At 35.1% G+C, this 22,519-nt stretch overlaps 1 protein-coding gene across 1 annotated transcript in view; it reads right to left on the reverse strand.

Annotated features, from left to right (window-relative positions):
- Positions 1 to 8,981: 8,981 nt before the first annotated feature.
- CCDC178 (coiled-coil domain containing 178) overlaps positions 8,982 to 22,519 on the reverse strand; it is a 152,690-nt gene continuing 139,152 nt past the window's right edge. Inside the window, exon 20 of the mRNA XM_087961675.1 lies at positions 8,982 to 9,671. Within this exon, the coding sequence (XP_087817801.1) occupies positions 9,600 to 9,671 (72 nt within the window). The 3' untranslated portion in view covers positions 8,982 to 9,599. The remainder of the gene's footprint in view (positions 9,672 to 22,519) is intronic.

Raw genomic sequence — 22,519 nt, forward strand, 5'->3', positions numbered from 1 at the left:
ATTACTTTTTAAACCTTTGATTTGTGGTCTTATAACTTTAAGAACCAATATGATGTATAGTAAGGGTTAAATTTAGAAACCAGTACTCTGTCTGTTCCAGATTCATCTTTGGCATGAAGCCAGCTGTGTGACCTTGGCTAGTCATTCTCTCTTATCCTCAGGTAAGAAACAATGGCAAACCACTTCCGAAAAACTTGCCCAAGAAAGTTGCAGGGACATGTCCAAGCAGTTGCCAGGAATCACGACTGACTCAAAGGCAGAAATCCATTAAGGATAAATTACACTACCCAGCTTTGGGTGCTACTGCTCTATATGAGTTCCCTAAAGCTTTTATTGAAGGATACAGCTATTCATTTGTTGACAAATCCATATTCTCAGGATATTAACAGTGCAACCATGGGCCACTTTTCTATATAAATTTCTATGAGTAGGTTCTTTCTTCCATTGTCCTCCTCATCAGTAATTTATGTTCAAACAGTCTAAAACAATATGAAAGAGTTGCTAGTGTTTTCATATCAATATTACCTTATATTGCCATTACTGTACAGTTTGGGGCTTTGTGGCCAGCTACCATGACAATAGATGCACAGCCTGGAACCAGTTTTAGTTAATTAGAGTCAATCAATCCAAACTTTGCTAACTTACTCATGTGAAACAATAGTATAATGAACCAAAGTCTGCAAGATGATTGGGAAACACAAATTATTGCACCCTGATAAATTAAATGTGACTATTACAAAACCTTCCTTTTAAATGAATATTCAGAGAGGGAATGTATGGGTGAATAACCATAATTTAAAATAGAAGGGGAAAATGTAAAAGCAGCTACAATCCCAATTTGCTAGTTTCATGTTTTTCTAAAAGAAATAAAGTGTTCGTGTTACCATATATGCTGGACAAAATGTGCATAAGATAGCGTGACTTTGGAGAAAGGTTTTTAATAAGCATTTTTAACAAATTCTCTTGCAGCTAAATTTCTTCTGACACTATTCAAAAAGTTGCTAGTTTTTAATAGTATGACTTCATAACTTGTCCTCTTTGACTACATTTCATCAAACTGTAGGAAAAAATTGGTTTTGCTATAAACAAAATGTATTATAGAGATTTAACTGGTAAGAAGTTACACAATATTCCCTTAGGAAAAGCCTGACATTGGTTAGTGTTCTATAGGCTCAGATATAAAGTTAGTAATTAGATAAGAGTAGGGAAAATTAAGATTCAGAGGAACATCCCAGTAGGAATTGTGTGGATAAAAGAAACTATGCTAAGATTGTGCAATATATTTTAGAAATAAATAGGGCAAGTGCCATAATTACTTCTGATATACTAAAAATCATGACCACATCCTGTCTCTTATGGTTTCATCATAAACAAAAATAATGATGATGAAACCTAAGAAGATAAAAAAATGTCCTAAAAGATTATGAAAATCATGGACATCATTTTTGTACATTACGAGATCTTGTTACAAAGATATTCTGATATTTACTGGCTTTATGGATTACATTTAGATTTCTCTAAGGAGCTTCAAACAGTTGGTATACATAATACTATCCATTCAACCCATTAGTTCTTGTAAGAGGCTTCTGAGATAGGTCAACTGAGAGAATCTGACTGTAAGAACCAGACAGTGATCTTCATAGCTGATAGGGGATTTGAACCTGCAGATCCTGAGTCCTGTCATAATATTTGAAGTGCTGCATTGGTTCACTGAGGCTTAGGAACATTTGGGGCTAAGAATAACAACCTCTCTCATGACCACAAATAGCAGCAAGAAAAGGACTAACTCCTTTTTACACATTCTAGAAAGTCAGTAAGTGCAATTTTAAATTATTATGCAACATTGAATTTAGACAATACAGTTTTAAACAGTCTCAGAGAGAACAGTAGCTCCGAAAATATCTTGGATGGGAATTGATGTGAAGCAAGATATTTTCCCGGATATGTCTCTGATGGAAAGAGCCTTAATGTGACCTTTCAAGTTAATTCTTTGAAAGAATAAAAAGATATTAAATCAACTGTTTTGATATAGCTGATGTAGGCACAATCTGACCTAAAGTTACTCATGAATAACATTTCATCCTTTGGTTTCCATGCTCCACTACCTTCATATTGTTTTCTTTTTGTTTAAATCCCATCTCAACCAAACACAATGGGTGAAAATTATTTGGCATCAGTTCAAATAACTATATTTGTAGGAAGTGACATACCATTGTTTCCTAATCAATCATACAAGAAGTACATGAATGAATAAATAACAAGAGTTTAAAAGTAGCTTCCTTGGGTTCACTTGAGTTATTCATGAAAATATTCAATAACATAGAAAGTTGTTAAGTAAATGATCAAACTTTTAAATTCCTCAGCACTTTTTTGGGGGAGAGGGGAGGGTTATTATTAGCAAAATCAAAATAAAAGGCAGAGGTGAGGAAATATCCAAGCCCTTTTTGCTTTAAAAGGAAATGGAGGAAATATTTTGAAAACATGCAGAATGCTTTATGTATATCCACACTGTATTCATTCTAGTTTACTCTTAAGTATACCTTCACAGAGTTGCAGTCTTGGCAAAAGTCTAGTCTTCTTTGAGTTTAATTCCTAATGACTTAATGCCAAGAGCATTTTTAAGGGATTGGATAGAATGTAGAAGGGGTGTCAAGTTAAGATAGTAGCTCTACCATGTGATCAAAGCCCCAGTCTTTGGGGCAAGGCCTCAGTCATGTCATAGCTATCACCATCTTGATTTTTTTTAAAAAATCTCCTTCATGGATGCCCCTGTTTTATGAACTGCCTATGTAGTGCTCTGGCCAACAACATATGTTTTGGTTGCTACCTCTTCCTCCTCCTCTTTCTTCTTCTTTTTGGAATATCCTTGTGTTTCCCACTAGATAATTCAGGTTTGGCCTAGTTTAGCTTTCTGAGATCAATTACGGTTGGCTATGATTTTTATAAAATGAACAAAAAGCCTCTGTGAAAAAGATGAAAAGTAACATATAAGCTCAAGAAATGCTGCATTTATTCCATGGCATTTTTGCAGCAGATATACATGCTATTGTGTTTCATGATAAGAAATATGCCAAGCATAAAAAAGGAATAAGAAATAGGCAAACATGTTAAAAACATAAAAAAGAAAAGAAAAGAAAGCTAAAACTAGTTGACGCCAACACCATCCAATGTTTCTTTTTATACCCCTCTATCCTTATGAACCATCCCCACTTACATAGCATTTGTTCTCCAGTTCACAGATCACCATGTGTGCTTAACATCCAGCCTCAGGCAATCAGAAACTTGCTCTCTGCTAAGGGCTTTGCAGTAGTTAGATTTGAAGACAAAAAGTGCTTTGGGTCACACAAGGGTGCATATGTAGGACTATTTGCAACTCCTTAAAGCAGCAGCACTTTCACCTGAGATTATTAAACAGTTACCCTATTCAATATTTTGCTCTTTTAATTAAGACTCTAAAGTCATTTTGCTATTGTTACTCTTGATGGTTTTTTTAATGGAACAATACTGATGTGCAATTTTAGTTAGCTTTTCACTATTACCTTGTGAAAACTTTGTCTTGTTTTCTTTTCTTTACAGCTGTACCACTGACTAATAATACATCTGCTTCTGGAGTTCCATCACAAAAGGCAAAATAATTCCTGAGAAGGCTGTTTGCAAAATGTGAGCACTTTATGAAAGTATGTTCTCACCCAGGATTCCCTCAGACCTGCACCTAGTTTATTCTATTCCACTGATGCTGATGAATTAAACAAATACTTTGCACCCTCCTTGGTGTCTAATTTATATGCTAATTTACAATCTGCACACCAGGAACTGAGCCAGAGACCATTCATTAAAAAAAGAGAGAAAAAGGAAGAAATGCTCAAACTCAGCAACAGGAACTGCAGTTGCAAAGAAAACATGGGCATGTCCTCTTGCACCCACATCACATTTTTTGTTAACATGACCAACTTTTATAACTACCCCCTGGCCCAGCAAACACATGCCAAAAAATCTCAAAGACCCTCCTTAGGTTTACTATTATTTCAAGCACTCTTGACAGCAAAAAAGTGTTCTAAAGCTCATTCCAGATTCTGACGATGTGTTTTTTTCTTGGACAAAATCCACGGTGAAGTGTCTTTGGGTTTTGAGACTTTGTTATGCCAAGAATACATGTTAAATGAAGCACAATATCTGTTGCATTTATAACATGATCAAGTAACACAATGCATAGCATCAAAAGGAAAAGAAAAAAACACGTGTATGTTTCTCTCATGGGAACATACTATGAGCCACTGAAAACATTGCAAATGCAAGTGAAGCAGCTGTTTCTGGTTTTCTTTTAAGGTCCCTAACTGAGAGTTCACCTCCCAAAAGATGTGCATGAATGCAGACTTAAAATATATATCATGTGATTCAGAGGCGGGATTCAAATTTTTTTACTACCAGTTCTGTGGGTGTGGCTTGGTGCGTGTGGCAGGGGAAGGATACTGTAAAATCTCCAGTCAGAGGTGGTATTTGCCGGTTCTCTGAACTACTCAAAATTTCCTCTACCGGTTCTCCTGAACTGGTCAGAACCTGCTGAATATCACCTATGGTGTGATTGTATACTGCTGTGTAGGTACACAGTGAAAAGCAGACTTAAGCATCATATATTTTCTTTCCACAAAAATAAGATAAAAGGGGTATCACAGAACAGATTGAATAGCTCTTTTTTAAAATTGTAAAACTGCAAGACTAGAACACATAAAAGTATATGGAAATTCCAAACCAACAATTTGAAAATAATTTTAATGGGGTGAGATAATACAAAGGAAAAACTAGTATCAAGAGACTTGGAAGAGGTGTGGGTATTTTGGGCTGACTAAGTGAAGCAGGTATTATAGTATCAGAGAGAACCAGCTCTCTTCATAAGTGTTTGGAGGGAAATTCCACAGAAAAGAAGGAAACTTATTTTAGTATAGCAGTGCCTAAGAGTTTACAGAATCCTTGTTGGTTTATATAGCTATGCTTTTTTTTTAGGAACAAGAAATCTTTTTTCCTTTGGTTTCTGCCTAAAGTTCAGGCATTTCTGCTAAGTTTGGAAGCTATGGGGTAGGAATACAGTAGCTAGCAAGTAATGGCTACTAGAGACGAGATATATACAGTATCTCCGTAGTACAGTAAATTGTAGCGCAAGTAGCTTTATGTTCTAGATGCAAACACTATATCCAATGCTCAGTTTAAAGTAGCTTTTTTTCTAGAACACCTCAAACATTAGCTAAGAATGCTGGGAATGATAGGATTTGTATTCTAGCACATGAATCCTTTAGGCCAGGGGTGTCAATCTCACGGCCCATGAGCCGGATGCATCACATGCTGGCCCCGCCCCCACCCGATTTAGCGAAGGGAAAAAAGTCCCTATACATCATGTGATGCCGCCGTAACGACATGAGTTTGACACCTCTGCTTTAGGCTATCCTCTCTCTCCAGTTTGCTTCATAGATAAATCTACTTGAATTGTTGAACCAACTTCTCAATAAGACTGTCTGTTCTATGTGGTGTCCACTTCTCTAGTGAAACAGAGAGACGTCTACTCAGTTGTTAAGAAAAACCTGTCCCTGGAAACAGAGATGACCTCAGATCTCTTGGAATTTTGGAAGGCTGTTAAAACCTAGATCTTCGGGGGTGGGTGGGAAGGCTGAGTATGGGATTGAGGAGATATTTTATGATATAGTTGTATTGTACATTGTTTATATTTTAAGCTGAATTAATAGAATGGTTCTTTGTTAGACACTTTTTAGAATATGTGAAGTGATATAAATGTTCATATAAGTAATGAATTTAGTAGATGTTGGGCATTTCTGATTTGTTGATTGATGGAGAATTGCCTATGGCCTTAGTGTTGGATATGATGTAGGATCTATACAGTTCTTTGTCTAACATACTTGTAATAGAATTCTCTGCTACTCCTTTGTATCTACAATCCTTTTTGGAAGTAATAAATCTTAATGTTATTGTGTGGGATTGTCTATAATGCTTGGCAATGGTAGCATTAGTAGATTTTTTGGGAATGGCAAAAAACATTTCCCTGAGTTCTGTATGACCCTATTACATCATAACACTTTTCTAAAGCACAATTTTACATAAAATATGAAACAGTTAAAAAGAAATATTATTAAGTGATGCTGAATTTACTAATCACCTATAATTTGTATCAGGAGCTTTGAATGAATGATTTGATTAGAGGATTTCAAAATCTGATATCTGAAACGAATCTCTGAACTGATTCACTCTACTCAATCAAATCAGGTAGGTACCTTTAATTTCTGAGTTTCCAAACCAATTTGGAGATTTGTTGGGGTTGTTTTGCTCCATAGATTTTCAAACATTTTCAGCTTGCACTCCATGTATGGACAAAATTAAGAGAGGCAAGTTGATGCTTACCGTGATATTGACATGCATGGTAACCAATGACTTTAATATTTCCCAGCACTTCCCAACCAATACCAGTACTTAGTAAACTCTGCTCTGCTCTCTTCATTTGTCCATTTGTCAACATCATGCTAAATTTATTGAAGGAGTGACAGATTGTAGCTTTTGGTTTTCTGTTTTATTTGACTTGTAGTATAGTACATATTAATTGTGCCACTGTCTGCAGTTTATCCTTTTATCATCTTTCAATTCCTTCCCCCAAATTAAAAAAATAATCTAAAATAACTTACGTCATCTTCTTCTGCTTGCCTTTTGTCAATTGTTCTAGAATCTAGTGATTGAATAAGCCTTCTCCATTGCATAAGTGGGCATGAGATAGTGTGCCTGCTGCTAAGACTATTGCATATAATACAAACTATTTCTTAAAATATCTATCTATCTATCTATCATCTATCTATCTATCTATCTATCTATCTATCTATCTATCTATCTATCTATCTATAAATCTGTAATAGTGGTAATGCATACATATTTTCCAAATTTTAACAATTATGTAAGCAGCACATCGATAGAATTCCCAAAATAATTTCTCTTATTATATCAGTATGGATTCTTTTTACTATCAACTTTTGATTGTAGTCATTTTTGTTTTAAAATGATCTGATTTTTTTAGGAATAGAAGATGAAAATATCTATATATTACCACTAACAGATTGGTGAAATCAATATAAAGTATTTACTTTTAATTAATTTTCAAACCAAGGCATGTATAGGACAGGAAAATGAAGTTGTTTTTAATCTCAAGGACAACAGGTTGTCTAGCCTCCCATATCAAAAACAGGATCTATTTTTACACAAGAATACTTGCTCCTATTATGGTTAGGTTTCAATTTACGATCCTATATATGTAGTACAAAGCATTTTCATAATCAAGTCTTTTATTCCAGGCATGCTTCTGACCTATGGAATTTCATTCAAAGGAAGTCTCATCTGGAATCAACCTTGCTGTATTTTAGATGCTAGTTGAATAGTTAGAAGTAGAATAGATGGCAAATCTTTTTCTAAGGTATCTTTGCCAGATAGTTCTTTACAGCTAATTCCTGCCTTGACTACTATAATGTTCTACCTCAGAAGCTATTTCTGAAGAATTCCTTGAAGAGACTATTGTTCCAAAATACAGCAACTTTGTTCAGGGGCTCAATGAGGGAAGTATAGATTATGTTTTTGAAAAATGATATGGAGACTGCTAGCTTGCTTCTGGGCATATTTTAACATTCATGCTGGACTGGGTCATTCAAAGCTGACAGTTTTGAAAATATCTGCTAAAATGTGATCCATTCAAAGCTATCAGTTCTTATCAATCAGGTACATATGTTCGATGTTCAGTAGGGTCTCTCTATGCATTTATTTATTTAATTTATTTGTTTGTTTGTTTGTTTTCCATAGCTGTCCATCTCAAGTGATGCTTTTCAACATGTATCAGGACTAAATAGGAAAAATTATGCATTAATCTCTACACTGCCTGGAGATGGGTAATTAAGAAACAAGAAATATCATAAATAAATAAATACAATATTTTTGACTTGATAATAATGCTAGAGACAAATAAATGATGTATGGATATTGAAGAACCTCACTAAGGATGCCTAGAATTTTGTTTACATGGGTTGCATTAGCGTACATTGTCTATTTTTGCTGCTTCATGCAAGATAATTAATACAAGATAGTTTCAATCCCATAGTCCATTTCAATTGCTTTTCTAGTTTGTGAGTAGCTTTGGGAAGAAGAAAAAACCAGAGGCAACATTTTCTATATAATATACTGTATGTATTTTTTAATTAAATGGAACATGGTTAAATTGTTTTTAAAATGTTTAAAATGTTTATTTGAATTTTATATTTGTAATAGTCCATTATCTTTATTTTCATATCCTTTAAATTTTGACCATTCTGCTAAAATAATTGTCAAATTTTGCATTATTTATAACTGATATTGGTTCCTGATATCTTGAAAGAACTTGTGTATTTTTAATGATTTTTTTGGTCAAGAATAACACAGTATTTTCATAGTAGGCAGAATCAGTTACATTAGAGGAAATGGATAGAAATTGTAAATATTTTTAACCTAATAAAATATGAGATAAATACAGGTTTTTTTTTGTTTCAAGGCTTTTGAAATATTGCTCCAAGATTTATATTGTTGGGAAATGTTCAAAATCTTTCAACTTGTTCCACTTAGTATATTCATAACACTGTATATTTATTTGTTGTTTTTGAAATTACTAACCATATATTGCTCAATAATAAATAAATTATGACTTAGACTAATTTACTTTTATCACAAAATATGTTTTCCTTCTATAGGTAATACTGTTCAGATTAATATTATAAAAGTAAACTCAGATAAAAAGATTTTTTGAGATTCTAGATTTTCTGTGTGGCCAAAAGTTGTTCACTTACCAAGCTTCTTTCTTTCTTCTTCTTTTTTTTTTTTTTTGCATAATATTTACCTCAAACTTGCTTCAGGCTAATGTCTCAATAATTTCCACTCCTTTCTCAGGTCCTTACCACAAAGGACTTGACTAATGATCCATGGACAAAATGAAGCATTTAAATTTATTCATTAATCATTCATCTCCAGCTCATTGAAAACTTTAAACTTCCACAAAATTAAGATAGAACATTGAAGAGTGATTGAGGGAGACAGCTTTCAGTGAGCTAAAAAAGACTGGTAAACACAAAAACAAAAGTACATTAGACAGAGTCTTAAAGTGTCACATGGGCATCAGTATTGTTACAGTTTACATAAACTTTAAGTACTGAATCGCAAAGCCTTTATTCGGTCCAACACAATGGGGAAATCTGGGGAAGCGTACAGTCACTGTCAACACCACCAGTAATTATTCTCTCTTCCAATTAATGGTGACATAGATTAATTATCAGATGAGGCAAAGCCAATTGCAATCAGTCACCCAGAGCTGAAATTAGATCGTTCCTGACAGCAGCATGAAAGTCACCTGTTTCATTGTTATGGATTTGCTGTAAGTAAGAGAATGGCAAGGCATGCTGGGAGGTGGTGAGTTTTTCGTCCATGGAAGTGTGAAATGGCAAACAGGTGAATGTCCAATTACACTGTTATCTGAACTGTGTGACTTTTCTTGTCTTATATTTCAGCATCCAAGACACAGTGGTTGTTTGCATTATCTTCTAAGTAGACAAACCATCTGTCAAAGACTTCAAGAAAATGTCTGTATTTTGGACTGTCTCTAATAATCCCCCCTATATGAAACAGAAAAAGAAAAACAAGAACACATTCAATAAAGAAATAAATCCAGTTTATGAAAATATACATATAGAAATGGTAGCAAGAATTTTCAAAACAATCTTTAATATTATTTTAAAAAGTGAAAGCACTGCCACTTTATTAAAAAAAACACAGGACACTCATTCACACATTCCTGCAACTTGGCTGACTCTTGATACAAAACTATCATAAGATTATCTTTCTGAAAGTAAACACCCAATTTTCAGGCAAGTTAATGAAGCTTTATGTGCAACCAGGTTAGTATTACCAGTGGTATAAAGGTAAGAAGAAACTAGTTTACTCAATTTATTATAATAATAGAATATTGCTTTCATTATTTGTCCCTTTTTCATGATGTTGAGGGAAGCAATCACATGTAATTATAAACACATATACATCTTTTTAAAAATCCTTTTGTATTTCTATCCTTAATGGAAATATGTGATATTTGTATCCTAAATTGAAATAATATAGGAAAAATAGACAATGTAGAAAGCAAAACATAAGTTTTATGAAAAAGAATGTATAGAGGAATCATGTTGCATAATGATGACAAGATTTGCTCCTTGCTGTTGCAACCCTCATCCTGTATTTTCTACACTTCAAAAGGTCTTTTTCAATTATATTCTATCTTTTTCTTAACCAAGGAGATTTGTATGGTGCATATCATGTCTGCATCAAGGTGAAATGGCTATTACAGAGATTCCAGTTAAGAAGGTCATCATTCTCTGCATGCATGAAGAGCAAATCAATCTTCTGAAGCAAAAGGAAATGCTATGTTGGATTTGGTGCTGGCAAGTAGTGTGACTATGATAGATAAAATGGCTGCTGGGGAATAACCTTGGACCAAGTGATCATGCATTAGTCCAGAAGGATTTAATTGAATAGGCTGTTGGAAAAGTGGCTGTAACTAAGGTATTTTATTTCAAAATGGCTGATTTTGACAAGCTACAAGTTGAGTGCAGAGATGAACTAGATGTCATTCTGGGGAATTATGGAAATATGGAAAAGGATCTACATTTTTAAAAGAACATTGCATAGATAACTCATATTTTGCATTTTATGAAAGATGAGAAAGTTTCCAAGCCCTGATTGCTTCTATTAATGTGATGCATACAGATACCACCCATTTCTAACTATTGAACCATGAACCTCTGTACCATTGTGATTTTAGCAAAGGAATCCCATTGCAGCATAGAAAGTAGTCAGACACTTTTGCAGTTTTCTTAAAACCGACTGCATAAAGAAAGGTGAGAGTCATAGTACCATAATTACACAGGGGAATTTACTGAGCTGCATATACTGACAATGCACTTGCTTTCTTTCATTTGTATAGATGGCCCTCTTGTACTGTTGTATGCCAGTTACTTATTCTCAGAAGTTTCAGATAGTTTTACAAGTACTCCATGTTCTTTTTCAGAAAGCTCATAGTCGCTGTATAAAATTATGTCACTGTATAAAATTATATTGCATTTGGGTAGCAATAACAAAAAAATAAAATCAAATTTTTAGAAACCTGCTGAGCCAGTTTCCTGGGCTATATGTTATGCAACTGAAGAAAATCTTCCCCCGTTCTAATCTTAAATTCAACACGCATGCACAAACACAGAGAGAAAGAGAGAGAGAGACAGAGACAGACAGACAGATACACACATACTCATACACCATATACTTGCAAATTATTCATATATGAAGCGTACTCATTTTATTTATTTATTTTTGCTTATTGAAATTGAGTATGTAAAGTGTCTCTGAAAAGTACATGCTTAAGGTGATAGTTGTGTGATAATGAAGACTCTATAGTAATGATAGCTCATTATTTCACATATTTGGTGAAACAATAGCCATCAAATGATAGGTGTAAACCTGATCAACATTAGAGATAAAAAATAAACTCCAATTTCTGGTTGCTTTCAGGATGTTGGACAGACAGATGCAGAATTACTACTGTTTTTATTAGAAAGAGAGAGATCACACTTTGAATTCCAAATAAATACTTCATACAGCTTGGTTTATTGCTAAGAAGAATAAGAAAGTGATCTATACACAGTAATAGAGGATATTTACAAATGTAACAGTGCCATAGTATTGCTGCAAAATGTGGAAATTTGTTCTTAATTGTTGAAACATTGAATAAACAAATGTATTAAAAAAGAAAGAAAGTGATCTATAAATTAGAAGCAAATTGTGGACATCTGAATCAAGATTTGTCAGGACCAATTATTTCAAACACATCTTTGTTCCTTTTGTAATGATTTAGTAGTAAATGTAGACTACATAGAATACTGACTGTACCTAGAATGGGATTAGTTGAGTGTACTGCTCCATCTAGAATATTAATTAATCTGAATTTTTTTAAAAATCAGTTTTCCAAGGATGTGACATGACAGGTTTCATTCTAGAAATAAGGCTTTGTATTAGTATACTAAAATTTTAATGGTAGGATTGCATTTTGGAAATAATAGTGCTCCAAAGGCCACTAGTCTGATTTGAATAGCTTTGCTAATTTATCAACCCCAGGTCTCAGGGTGGATTTCTCATTACAGGTATTAACTTTACCATACTTAAAGAAATATGGAGAGAAAACCCCTTAGCTACTATGACTATGAGCATGGCATGCATTTAGAAGCCATAAGGACAGCAAATTAATACCTAGTGCATTTACTATTTAGTGTTATAAGTAAGATAACAAGGTAAAAACATTGAAACTTAAACTTGACTGTTTCCTCATTAATATTCCCACATTTGCTACTTTGGAAATAGGTTCTACAGGGTTCTATAATACTTTTTTCTTTAATACTTGTGTTTAGGGCAGCAGCTTAAAATACATAAGCACAAACATTTAACCATAATAACAAAAATATAGAAGGTTCTTATTAGGAAGAAGCAATGTTTTATTTGTATTTCTACATACTATTTTAAAAATTCAATCTAGGAATAAAGCAGTTCTATCTTTCAGGGAAAACTGGATGGAACCATGCATTACATGAGTAAGACATTTAAATAACTGAAAAGGTGAAAGTGGACAATCTTGTTAAACAAATACTTTTATTACTAAGAGTAGGCAGATATGCCAAATGGAAATGCAGATAACAAATTGACAAGAGACTCAAGCCATGCCATGAATTTAAATTCAAGCATCATCTTTGCATGGAAAAATAACACTTGTATGCTGGTTTTCCTATAAGGATAATGGAGTCCTCCACTTGAATCAGTAGTGAAAACTGTAACTTGCATATGTCAGAGAACAAGGCTCTTGGACCTCAAAACAGAAGTTATATTTAAATTGATTAGGGAATTCAAGTTCAAGAAGAGATACTTTCCTATGCAAGTATTCATGTCTAAATATATACACTTTTAGGAGGTTATTTTCAGTTTTTTTTTACTCCTGGCAAATTTATTTATTTTTTATTTATTTATTTGATTTGCCAATTGTTTACAAGATAATAAGTATAAGTGTATACATAGTTGTGAATACATGAAATGGGTACATATAAGAAAAATAAAAGAAGAATAAGAGAAACAATAGGACAGGGACGGTAGGCACGTTGGTGCGCTTATGCACGCCCCTACAGACCTCTTAGGAAAGGGGTGAGGTCAATAGTAGACAGTCTAAGGTTAAAGTTTTTGGGTTTGGGGAAGAAACTGTAGAGTCGGGTAGAGTATTCCAGACATTGAATACTCTATTGCTGAAGTCGTATTTCCTGCAATCAAGTTTGGTGCGGTTAACTTTGAGTTTGTATCTATTGTGTGCTCTTGTGTTGTTATGGTTGAAGCTGAAGTATTCATTGACAGGTAGGACATTGCAATGTATGATTTTATATACCATGCTTAAATCAGACCGAAGACGGCGTAATTCAAGGTTTTCTAGTTCTAGAATTTCAAGTCTGGTGGCATAAGGTATTCTACAACGAGTAGAGGAGTGGAGAACTCTTCTTGTGAAATATTTCTGGACTTTCTCAATTGTGCTAATATCAGATACGTAATGTGGGTTCCAGACTGATGAACTGTATTCGAGTATTGGTCTAGCAAATGTTTTGTATGCTCTGGTTAGTAGTGTGATATTACCAGAGAAAAAGCTACGTAGGATTAGGTTAACAACTCTTAATGCCTTTTTGGCTATGTAGTTGCAGTGGGCTCTAGCACTTAGATCATTAGAGGTGAGTATTCCAAGGTCCTTTACAGAGCTTGGGTCATCAACAAGATCTTGACTATTCAGCTTGTATTTTATTTTCTGATTTTTTTGCCAATATGTAAGACAGAGCATTTATTTGTTGAGATTTGAAGTTGCCATTTGTTTGACCATTCTGATACATAGTCAAGATCTTTTTGTAGGGTAGCAGTATTGTCTGTGGTATTGAACAGCTTTACATCATCAGCGAAAAGAACGCAATTGCTCTTAATATGATCACAGAGGTCATTTATGTAGAGTATGAAGAGAGTTGGTCCTAGAACACTGCCTTGGGGGACACCACTATTGACAGGTACAGAATTTGATAGGACGCTCCCAATTTTGACCATTTGTTGTCTGTTTGCCAGGAATGCTTCTATCCAGTTATTCAGTTGTCCAGAGATACCATAGGATTTTATTTTTAGGAGTAGTTTGTCGTGTACCACTGAATCAAAGGCTTTACAGAAGTCTATGTAGATTGCGTCTATTGCTTTGCCCTGGTCGAGTTGTGTCGTCCATATGTTTTTGCAGTGTAAGAGTTGCAGATTACAGGATAGTTTTTTTCTGAAACCAAATTGTTTATTGGAGAGTAGGTTGTTTGTCTCTAAGTGGTGGATGATGGATTGGTTAATAATTGATTCCATGACTTTACAGGTGACGCAGCATAAGGAGATTGGTCTGTAATTTTCAACTAGGCTTGGGTCTCCCTTTTTGAAGATGGGGATGACTGTGGCTTGTGACCATAGGTTAGGCAAGGAGCTGGTCCTGAAAGATTTTTCAAAGATTATGCTTAGAGGTTTGGCTATGGCAGTGGATAGCTTTTTTAAGAAGTAGGCAAATATTCCATCCGGTCCAATAGATAGAGATGGTTTTAGATTGCGTAGTGCTTTTTCAACATTGTCTTCTGTAAAATCGATATGTATTAGATCATTGTTGTTATCTGTGGTACGGCTAGGAAATACTGGGCATGATCCATTGCTGTTTACAAATACTGAGCTGAAGAATGTGTTAAAGATGTTGGCTTTAATGGTGTCGTCGTTGCAGTCTTTACCATCAGGTCCTATCAAGGGTGGGATAGACCTTGAGTCTTTTAGTTTGTTGTTTACAAAATTGTAAAAAGCACGGGTGGAATTGGTGCTTAGAAGGTTTTCCTCTTGTTTAATGTGATAATTGATGCATTCGGTCTTTATCTGGTGGCATAAATTTTTGTATCGGCTTTTGAAATTGGCAACGTGACCAGATTTGTTTTTCCGCCAGAGTGATCTCTTTTTGGATTGAAGTTTCCTTATTGTTATGGGTAATCTGCTTTTTGTTTTGTTTTGGGAGTTGTTGTTGGTACATATAGTTTGATGACTCTTTTGACTTCAAGTAAAAATATGTTGTAATGGTCTTCAACAGTATTGCATCCAGTGAATAGAGATTGCCAATCAAGGGATGAGAGATCGTTGTCTATAAGATCATAGTTGCCTTTTTGAAGTTACAATTGGGGATTACATCATTGTGGTGATTTTTGTGTGGGCGTATGTTGAGACAAAAGTCAATCATATTGTGGTCACTGCTGGAAAAGGGTTCTTTAGTTTGTATTCCGTAAATTAAATTCAAACTATTGCAGAAGATGAGATCGAGGCAGTTGTTTAGTCTAGTGTTGTTGGTTACTAGTTGTTCCAGTCCCAGATTTGTAATAGCATTGTAGAAGGTTGTGTGTATGATTTCAGTTGTACATTCATTTAGGGTCCAGTCAATATGCGGTAGATTGAAATCACCAAGAAAGATAAAAGGGTATGGGCAGGATGCAGCCCATGTTAGTAATGTATTTAACTTGTTTACATGTTCGATGTCATAATCAGGTGCTCTGTAACATAGTAAGAATCGAATTGTGATATTTAAGGATAGTTCACAGATGATGGTCTCAGGAAGAGCAAGCTCCTGGGTAACTTGGATATTTTTAGATGTAAGGACTTTTTATAGAAGATAGCAACACCACCTCCTCTACGAATTTCACGATCTGATCGGTAAACATGATAGTCTCTTTACTGTGGTAATGGAGTCAGGGAGAGATGCATTGAGCCATGTTTCACAGACAAATATAATGTCGAATTTAGCCATATTTAGTAGGAGGAAAAATTCAGGTATTTTATTCATGAGGCTTCTTGCATTGAGTAGTTTGCATTTAAGGCCAGTAGTAGTTGGAATTGAGGTAGTTAGGGCGTGCATGCCTAGTCTTGGGTGATGGTGGATTGGTTGAGGTAGGGTTGTGGTTGAGGGTAAAGCTGAGTTGTGGGTTGTGTGGCTTACTTTTGATACAGTCAGCATGGTAGTCAATGTACAGGTCCTTCTCTCCATTGTCTAGACATTTTTGAGTTCAGTCGGAGTACGGGAGCGGGCACGTTGCTGTATGGTTAGGTCAGGGCAACAACGGAGGTTCTTATGGTTGGTGTTGGTTTTGGCGAGTGAATTTATAGTGTAAATGAATTTACATTTGCTTGATTCATTTTTGCAAATGACCCTGCACAAGCGTGGGGTCACAGAGCCGTCTCTGTTTTTGAGCTCTTGGCCAATGCGGGAAATGTCAAGTATTTCATCAGCGGAGATGGTTGATGCTTGATAATCACTGATGATGTTTCGGACAGTTGTGATGTCATCATTGTCATTGATGTCCTCTAGACCAAATAAGATGGCGTTTGGACGTTTCCGTTCACGCTCAACGGCTTCTCTGTTGGCAAATGATGGGCTAAATTGCATGGATTAATCACTGCAATTTTCTTGGCAATGAATTTTGGAAGCAGTTTGCCATTGCATCTCTTCCTAGGGACAAAAGACTGGCCCAAAGGTAATTAGCTGGTTTCATGTCTAAGATGGGACTAGAATTCAAAGTCTCTCAGTTTCTAGTGTGATGCCTTAGTGACTGCACCATAATGGATGTTTGAATATTTACATGTTCTAATTCAAAGAAAAAGTATTGACAAAGGAAGGAGTAAGAAAGAGAGACACAGCTTTGGAGTGTAAGAGTCATATAATCAAAGAATTGTGTTTATTTGGCAAAGTCCATAAAAAAATGAAAGTATATGATCTAGTTTGCAATTACGTAAAGAACATTACAGAAAATATGTTTAATAAGGAGTTGTAGTTCACTAGATTTTGTAAAGATACTTCATAACTTTCTCCAGCTGATGCTGAGATGTAATCCTAGATACACTTGTTTGTAACAAATGATGGTTATTATAGAATAAACATTACAGTATTTTCAGTATTTTGGTTACTGGAGAATATTGGTATCCGAAGTCACAGAAGGAAGGAGAATGAATCTTTTAATAATCTTAAAATCAGTAGCCAACAATGACCTACATTAACAAAAGTTATATATACAGAGAAAATGGCTAAATAATAGGTAACTTGAAAACAGAAAGCATATTAGAAAATAAACTAGTACTGTATCTTTATATGCCTAAATACACCATGAACTGGCAAACTGGAATTGGAACCACTTACAAGATATAAAGGCATAGAATAGATTAAAGCTCTTCCATCCAAAACACAAAGCTAGAATGAGTCAGTATTTATTTATTTACATTGTGTCTTTTTTAATTGCTCTCTCTGTATATTTTTTCTATTACTGTAACATTTAGCTCATTCCTTTACCAGATGAGACTCTCGCCAATCTACAATACTTCTGAAATTTTTGTTTGATTATTTGGCTTCATTATTCTGGTCTTTTATATCAGATGATTAATTTATTGTAAAGCTTGTGATAGTGATTTTAGGTAGCCTAATGGCACATCAAGTATGTTTCTCAATGCAAGCCTTCTCACCAACTGACTAGAAAGCCAAACAACATTGGCATGACATTAGCAAATTTCTCCCTGTCTTGCCTAACTTGAGTTAATGTCAATAATATACAAAGAAATAAGTAGCACCAGCCTAAAGTACAGTATCACAAGTACAGGTTTAGATCCTTGAAAAATTGTCTTGTTCTTTTTGCCAGTTGTCTTAATCTAATAACTCATTAGAATGAAGAATCTAAATATCACAGAAATTGTTTTAAAAAGTGGAGAAAAGTAATGGCTATTGATAAATTTCAAATTAAGTCTTCAAAGTACTGCTCAGAAATAGAAAGAAAATTTGCTTGTGTTGAGACGTTTTGTATGAGAAATGTACTGTACGATTAAATACTGACTCACTTAACAATATATTTGATTCTGAGGCACTCAATCTTTGATATCTGCTAAGCCAGCCATCAGCTTACTTCCTACAGTATCCAGATAGGTTTAACACATGCAGGCTGACTTCAGTATGGATTGTTACATGGAAAAACAGCTGTAGAGAAATCAGTCCTAATTCTACAAAGATATAGGACTTCATTGTTTTACAGCCAAGCTGTCATCATATGGGTCACTTGATCATTTGCAAGTGCTTCTTCCTGCCTCTGGAGGAGTGTGATAAACCAAGTTACCCACCCATACACACAAACAAATGCAAAGGCATTTGTCATTTTGAGTAACGTGAGATGATTCCACATACATCTTTTGTCCTTTGGTATAGATTTCTTGAAATATTTTATCCAGCTAAATGTCTATGGTCCCAAACTCCTAATTTAAAAATGTTGATAAATGAAGTATCTCTTTAGCTAATAAATGAAGTATCTCTTTAGTTATCCTTTGTCAGCAACATTCATTTTAATGGAAAGTGAGTTTACAGGGTTACATGATTGAACTACTGAGCCAAGTCAGTGTTGGCAAATGATGGGCTAAATTATTGATGTTACACACTAATGAATTCTGATGAGAAATAAAACACAGACATTACGTTTCAAGTGGTTCATAATTATTTTTGTACTTTAAAAGCAATTTTGTTCTTTTGCCAAATCATACCAGTATGTAAAACAAAAACATTGCTAGTGATTATAGCTAGAATTAGTGAATTTGTGGCAAAAATGCTTCTCTACATTGTCCCATGGATACTTTACTCATATGACGCTTTTCATTTCCTTCTCATTTCTGGGAAAAGATAATTAAATTAAATGATGAAATTTTAAAACCTTTAAATAAGACAGTCTTTGCAACCATGATTAAGAGTTCAGTAGGTATGTTTATAATCAATGATACAGCAGCATGGATAATGGAGTTGTGTTAAATGACCATAATTAAATCAGGAAGTAACAAAAGCAAGGAAGCTTCTTAAAGTACTGATCCAGCATGATGTATTTTAAGAGAGGAGGCTCAAAATTAAATATAAGATGGGTTAACATTAATCAGACAAAATGGCCTAATGTTTGCACACAGCCATAACATCTTTCAAAATGCTTCATAATGGCATAAAAATAAATTGTTCATTCAGCATTGTTTTAAATGTAAATTGTATAGTCATGAAAACATGACCTAGATCATCAGTACTATTACAATATTGGTAATAATGCACAGCATGTGTTTTTAAAAAGATGTTGTGTATCATAAGCCCTGAGCCTTCATGCCACTAAACATGTCACTTTCAACATCTGCCAGAGTGGTTTTATACAAATCTCTGGCATAACTGCAAATTCTAAGAGTGATGTGGTCTATTCAGAACTGATTATCTTTGGCACACTGAGAATGAACTGCATACCTCTGCAATTCTTACTTGTGCTTGCCCTTCTTCTCCTTTCTTGCATTGTATTTCAGCAAATGTGTCAGCATTTATTAAACCAAGTTTTCCTATTATGTACAAACAATGGAAGTATAGTGTCAGAGCTTTCTTTAAACTGTAGTATTACATCGCATATAGCCACTCCAGTTGGAGGAAGCCATGATTAGATTGTTATATTTTTATCCTATGTATATGCTTATGCATATGTATATGTTACAAACTATTCTAAAAATACGAGTTCCATACTTGTAAAAGAAGAAACAGATATCCTGCGATCTCCGGAACTTAAAATTACATTTAATGTATTTATTAAGCTTTCGTCAGCCTCTGCTGACATGATCAGAGTATTAAGCTACCACTACAGAGATCTTTGCCTTTATATATAATTAATCAATTTAGCCCTTGTACGTGTAATGGGCCCTCTCAACTGCCTCCCATCCATATTTAGCTTTGTTGTTTTTGCTTCCATCATGTTGGTCAAAGGAGGCTTATCTCTTGTTGTTGCTTTCTCCCATGCCTGACCCAGCCTGGAATGCTTATCTCTAGGAGGTTATGTTAACATGCCAGCTATTGCAATTTGTTGCTTTGCTTGTGACCTTGTAGTTGGCCCGGCTGGTTCTTCATTATTCCTGTCTGCTATAACTTGAGGCAGCTCTGCCAAGCTCCTCTGTATTTGAACAGGCCTGGCTGTGCCTTCATAGGATGTGTCCACATGCCCAGGGATGGGGTGTGTGTGCCATCGGTCCCTGCTCCCCAATGGGAAGTGGTCTCTGCTCCTCCTGCAGGGTCTTTCCTGGTGTCTCAGTGCTTGGTAGGCCAGTGGTAATTCAATATGCCTATTGATAGAATTGCTATTGGAAAACCAGGCTTCTTTTAAAAGGCATCCTCCTTTAGTTATATCACGGGCAACAACCTCAGCTTCTTGAAAGCTGAATGTGTACTTATGCTCCTGCATATGTGCCCAGATCTGAGAATGCTGTTCTTTGCGCTGGATAAAACATTGCTGCACAATTTGTCCTCGAAAGTACTCATGGACACACAGGTCTGGGTTCTACAATGGGATACTGATTTTATTTTATTTATTTATTTATTTGATTTGTCAATCACTTACAAGATAATAGGTATAAATATATACATAGTTATGAATACATGAAATGGGTACATATAAGAAAAATAAAAGAAACAATAGGACAGAGATGGTAGGCACATTGGTGAGCTTATGCACGCCCCCTACAGAACTCTTAGGAAAGGGGTGAGGTCAATAGTAGACAGTCTAAGGTTAAAGTTTGTGGGGTTTGGGGAAGAAACCACAGAGTCAGGTAGAGTATTCCAGACATTGACCAATCTGTTGCTGAAGTCCTATTTCCTGCAATCAAGTTTGATGTGGTTAACCTTGAGTTTGTATCTATTGTGTGCTCTTGTGTTGTTATGGTTGAAGCTGAAGTATTCATTGACAGGTAAGTCATTGCAATGTATGATTTTATATACCATACTTAGATCAGACCGAAGATGGCGTAATTCAAGGTTTTCTAGGTCTAGAATTTAAAGTCTGGTGGCATAAGGTATTCTACAACAAGTAGAGGAGTGGAGAACTCTTCTAGTGAAATATTTCTGGACTTTCTCAACTGTGTAATATCAGATACATAATGTAGGTTCCAGACTGATGAGCTGTATTCAAGTATTGGTCTAGCAAATGTTTTGTATGCTCTAGTTAGTACTGTGATATTACCAGAGAAAAAGCTACGTAGGATTAGGTTAACAACTCTTAATGCCTTTTTGGCTATGTAGTTACAGTGGGCTCTAGCACTTAGATCATTAGAGATAAGTATTCCAAGGTCCTTTACAGAGCTTGGACCATCAACAAGGTCTTGACTATTCAGCTTATATTTTATTTTCTGATATTTTTTTTTGCCAATATGTAAGACAGAGCATTTATTTGTTGAGATTTGAAGTTGCCATTTGTTTGACCATTCTGTTACATAGTCAAGATCTTTTTGAAGGGTAGCAGTATTGTCTGTGGTATTGAACAGCTTTACATCATCAATGAAGAGAACGAGTTGCTCTTAATGTGATCACAGAGGTCATTTATGTAGAGTATGAAGAGAGTTGGTCCTAGAACACTGCCTTGGGGGACACCACTATTGACAGGTACAGAATTTGATAGGACACTCCCAATTTTGACCTTTTGTTGTCTGTTTGACAGGAATGCTTCTATCCAGTTATGCAGGTGTCCAGAGATACTATAAGATTTTAGTTTTAGGAGTAGTTTGTCGTGTACCACTGAATCAAAGGCTTTACAGAAGTCTATGTAGATTGCGTCTATTGTTTTTCCCTGATCGGGTTGTGTAGTCCATAAGAGTTGTAGATTACAGGATAGTTTTTTTCTGAAACCAAATTGTTTATTGGAGAGTAGGTTGTTTGTCTCTAAGTGGAGGATAATGGATTGGTTAATAATTGATTCCATGACTTTACAGGTGATGCAGCATAAGGAGATTGGTCTGTAATTTTCAACTAGGCTGGGGTCTCCCTAGGCTGGGGTTGTGGTTTTGTATGCTACCTGCAATCAGTGCATAGGGTTTCACTTGTTTGCGCAGCCCAGTTTCTGGCATGCCACAGACTGGTGCTGGTCCACAGACTGGGGATTGGGGACCCTGCCCTAACATATTATCTTGGCTAGTTTAATCAAGTAATAGCAATATTTCAGAAAATATTGGAAAGAAGTCTGGAATTTTAAAAAGCAGATAAATTATCTCAACCCTTTTCAATCTTGCTTCTAGTCTTTTGCAACCAAATCCACCATGGCTGCTCTGATAGGTAATCTCTTGTAGGAGAGAGATGGGAGAAGGACTCAAATCAGATGAGATCAAATATTTATTACAATATATACAACATAAGGGGAATGTTACTATCAATTCTCAGCAGAAATTGATCTGATTAACCAGGGTAAAACATATTTTTTGAACTGGAAGTTGGAAACATATCTGTCTATTCCAGTGCTCCTCAACTAAGTAATTCAGTAGCAGTCATCACAAA

The sequence above is a fragment of the Notechis scutatus genome, chromosome 3, assembly GCF_049901735.1.
Source record: "Notechis scutatus isolate UNSWTSFEM ecotype Mainland chromosome 3, rNotScu1.2, whole genome shotgun sequence".
Taxonomy (NCBI): Eukaryota; Metazoa; Chordata; class Lepidosauria; order Squamata; family Elapidae; genus Notechis; species Notechis scutatus.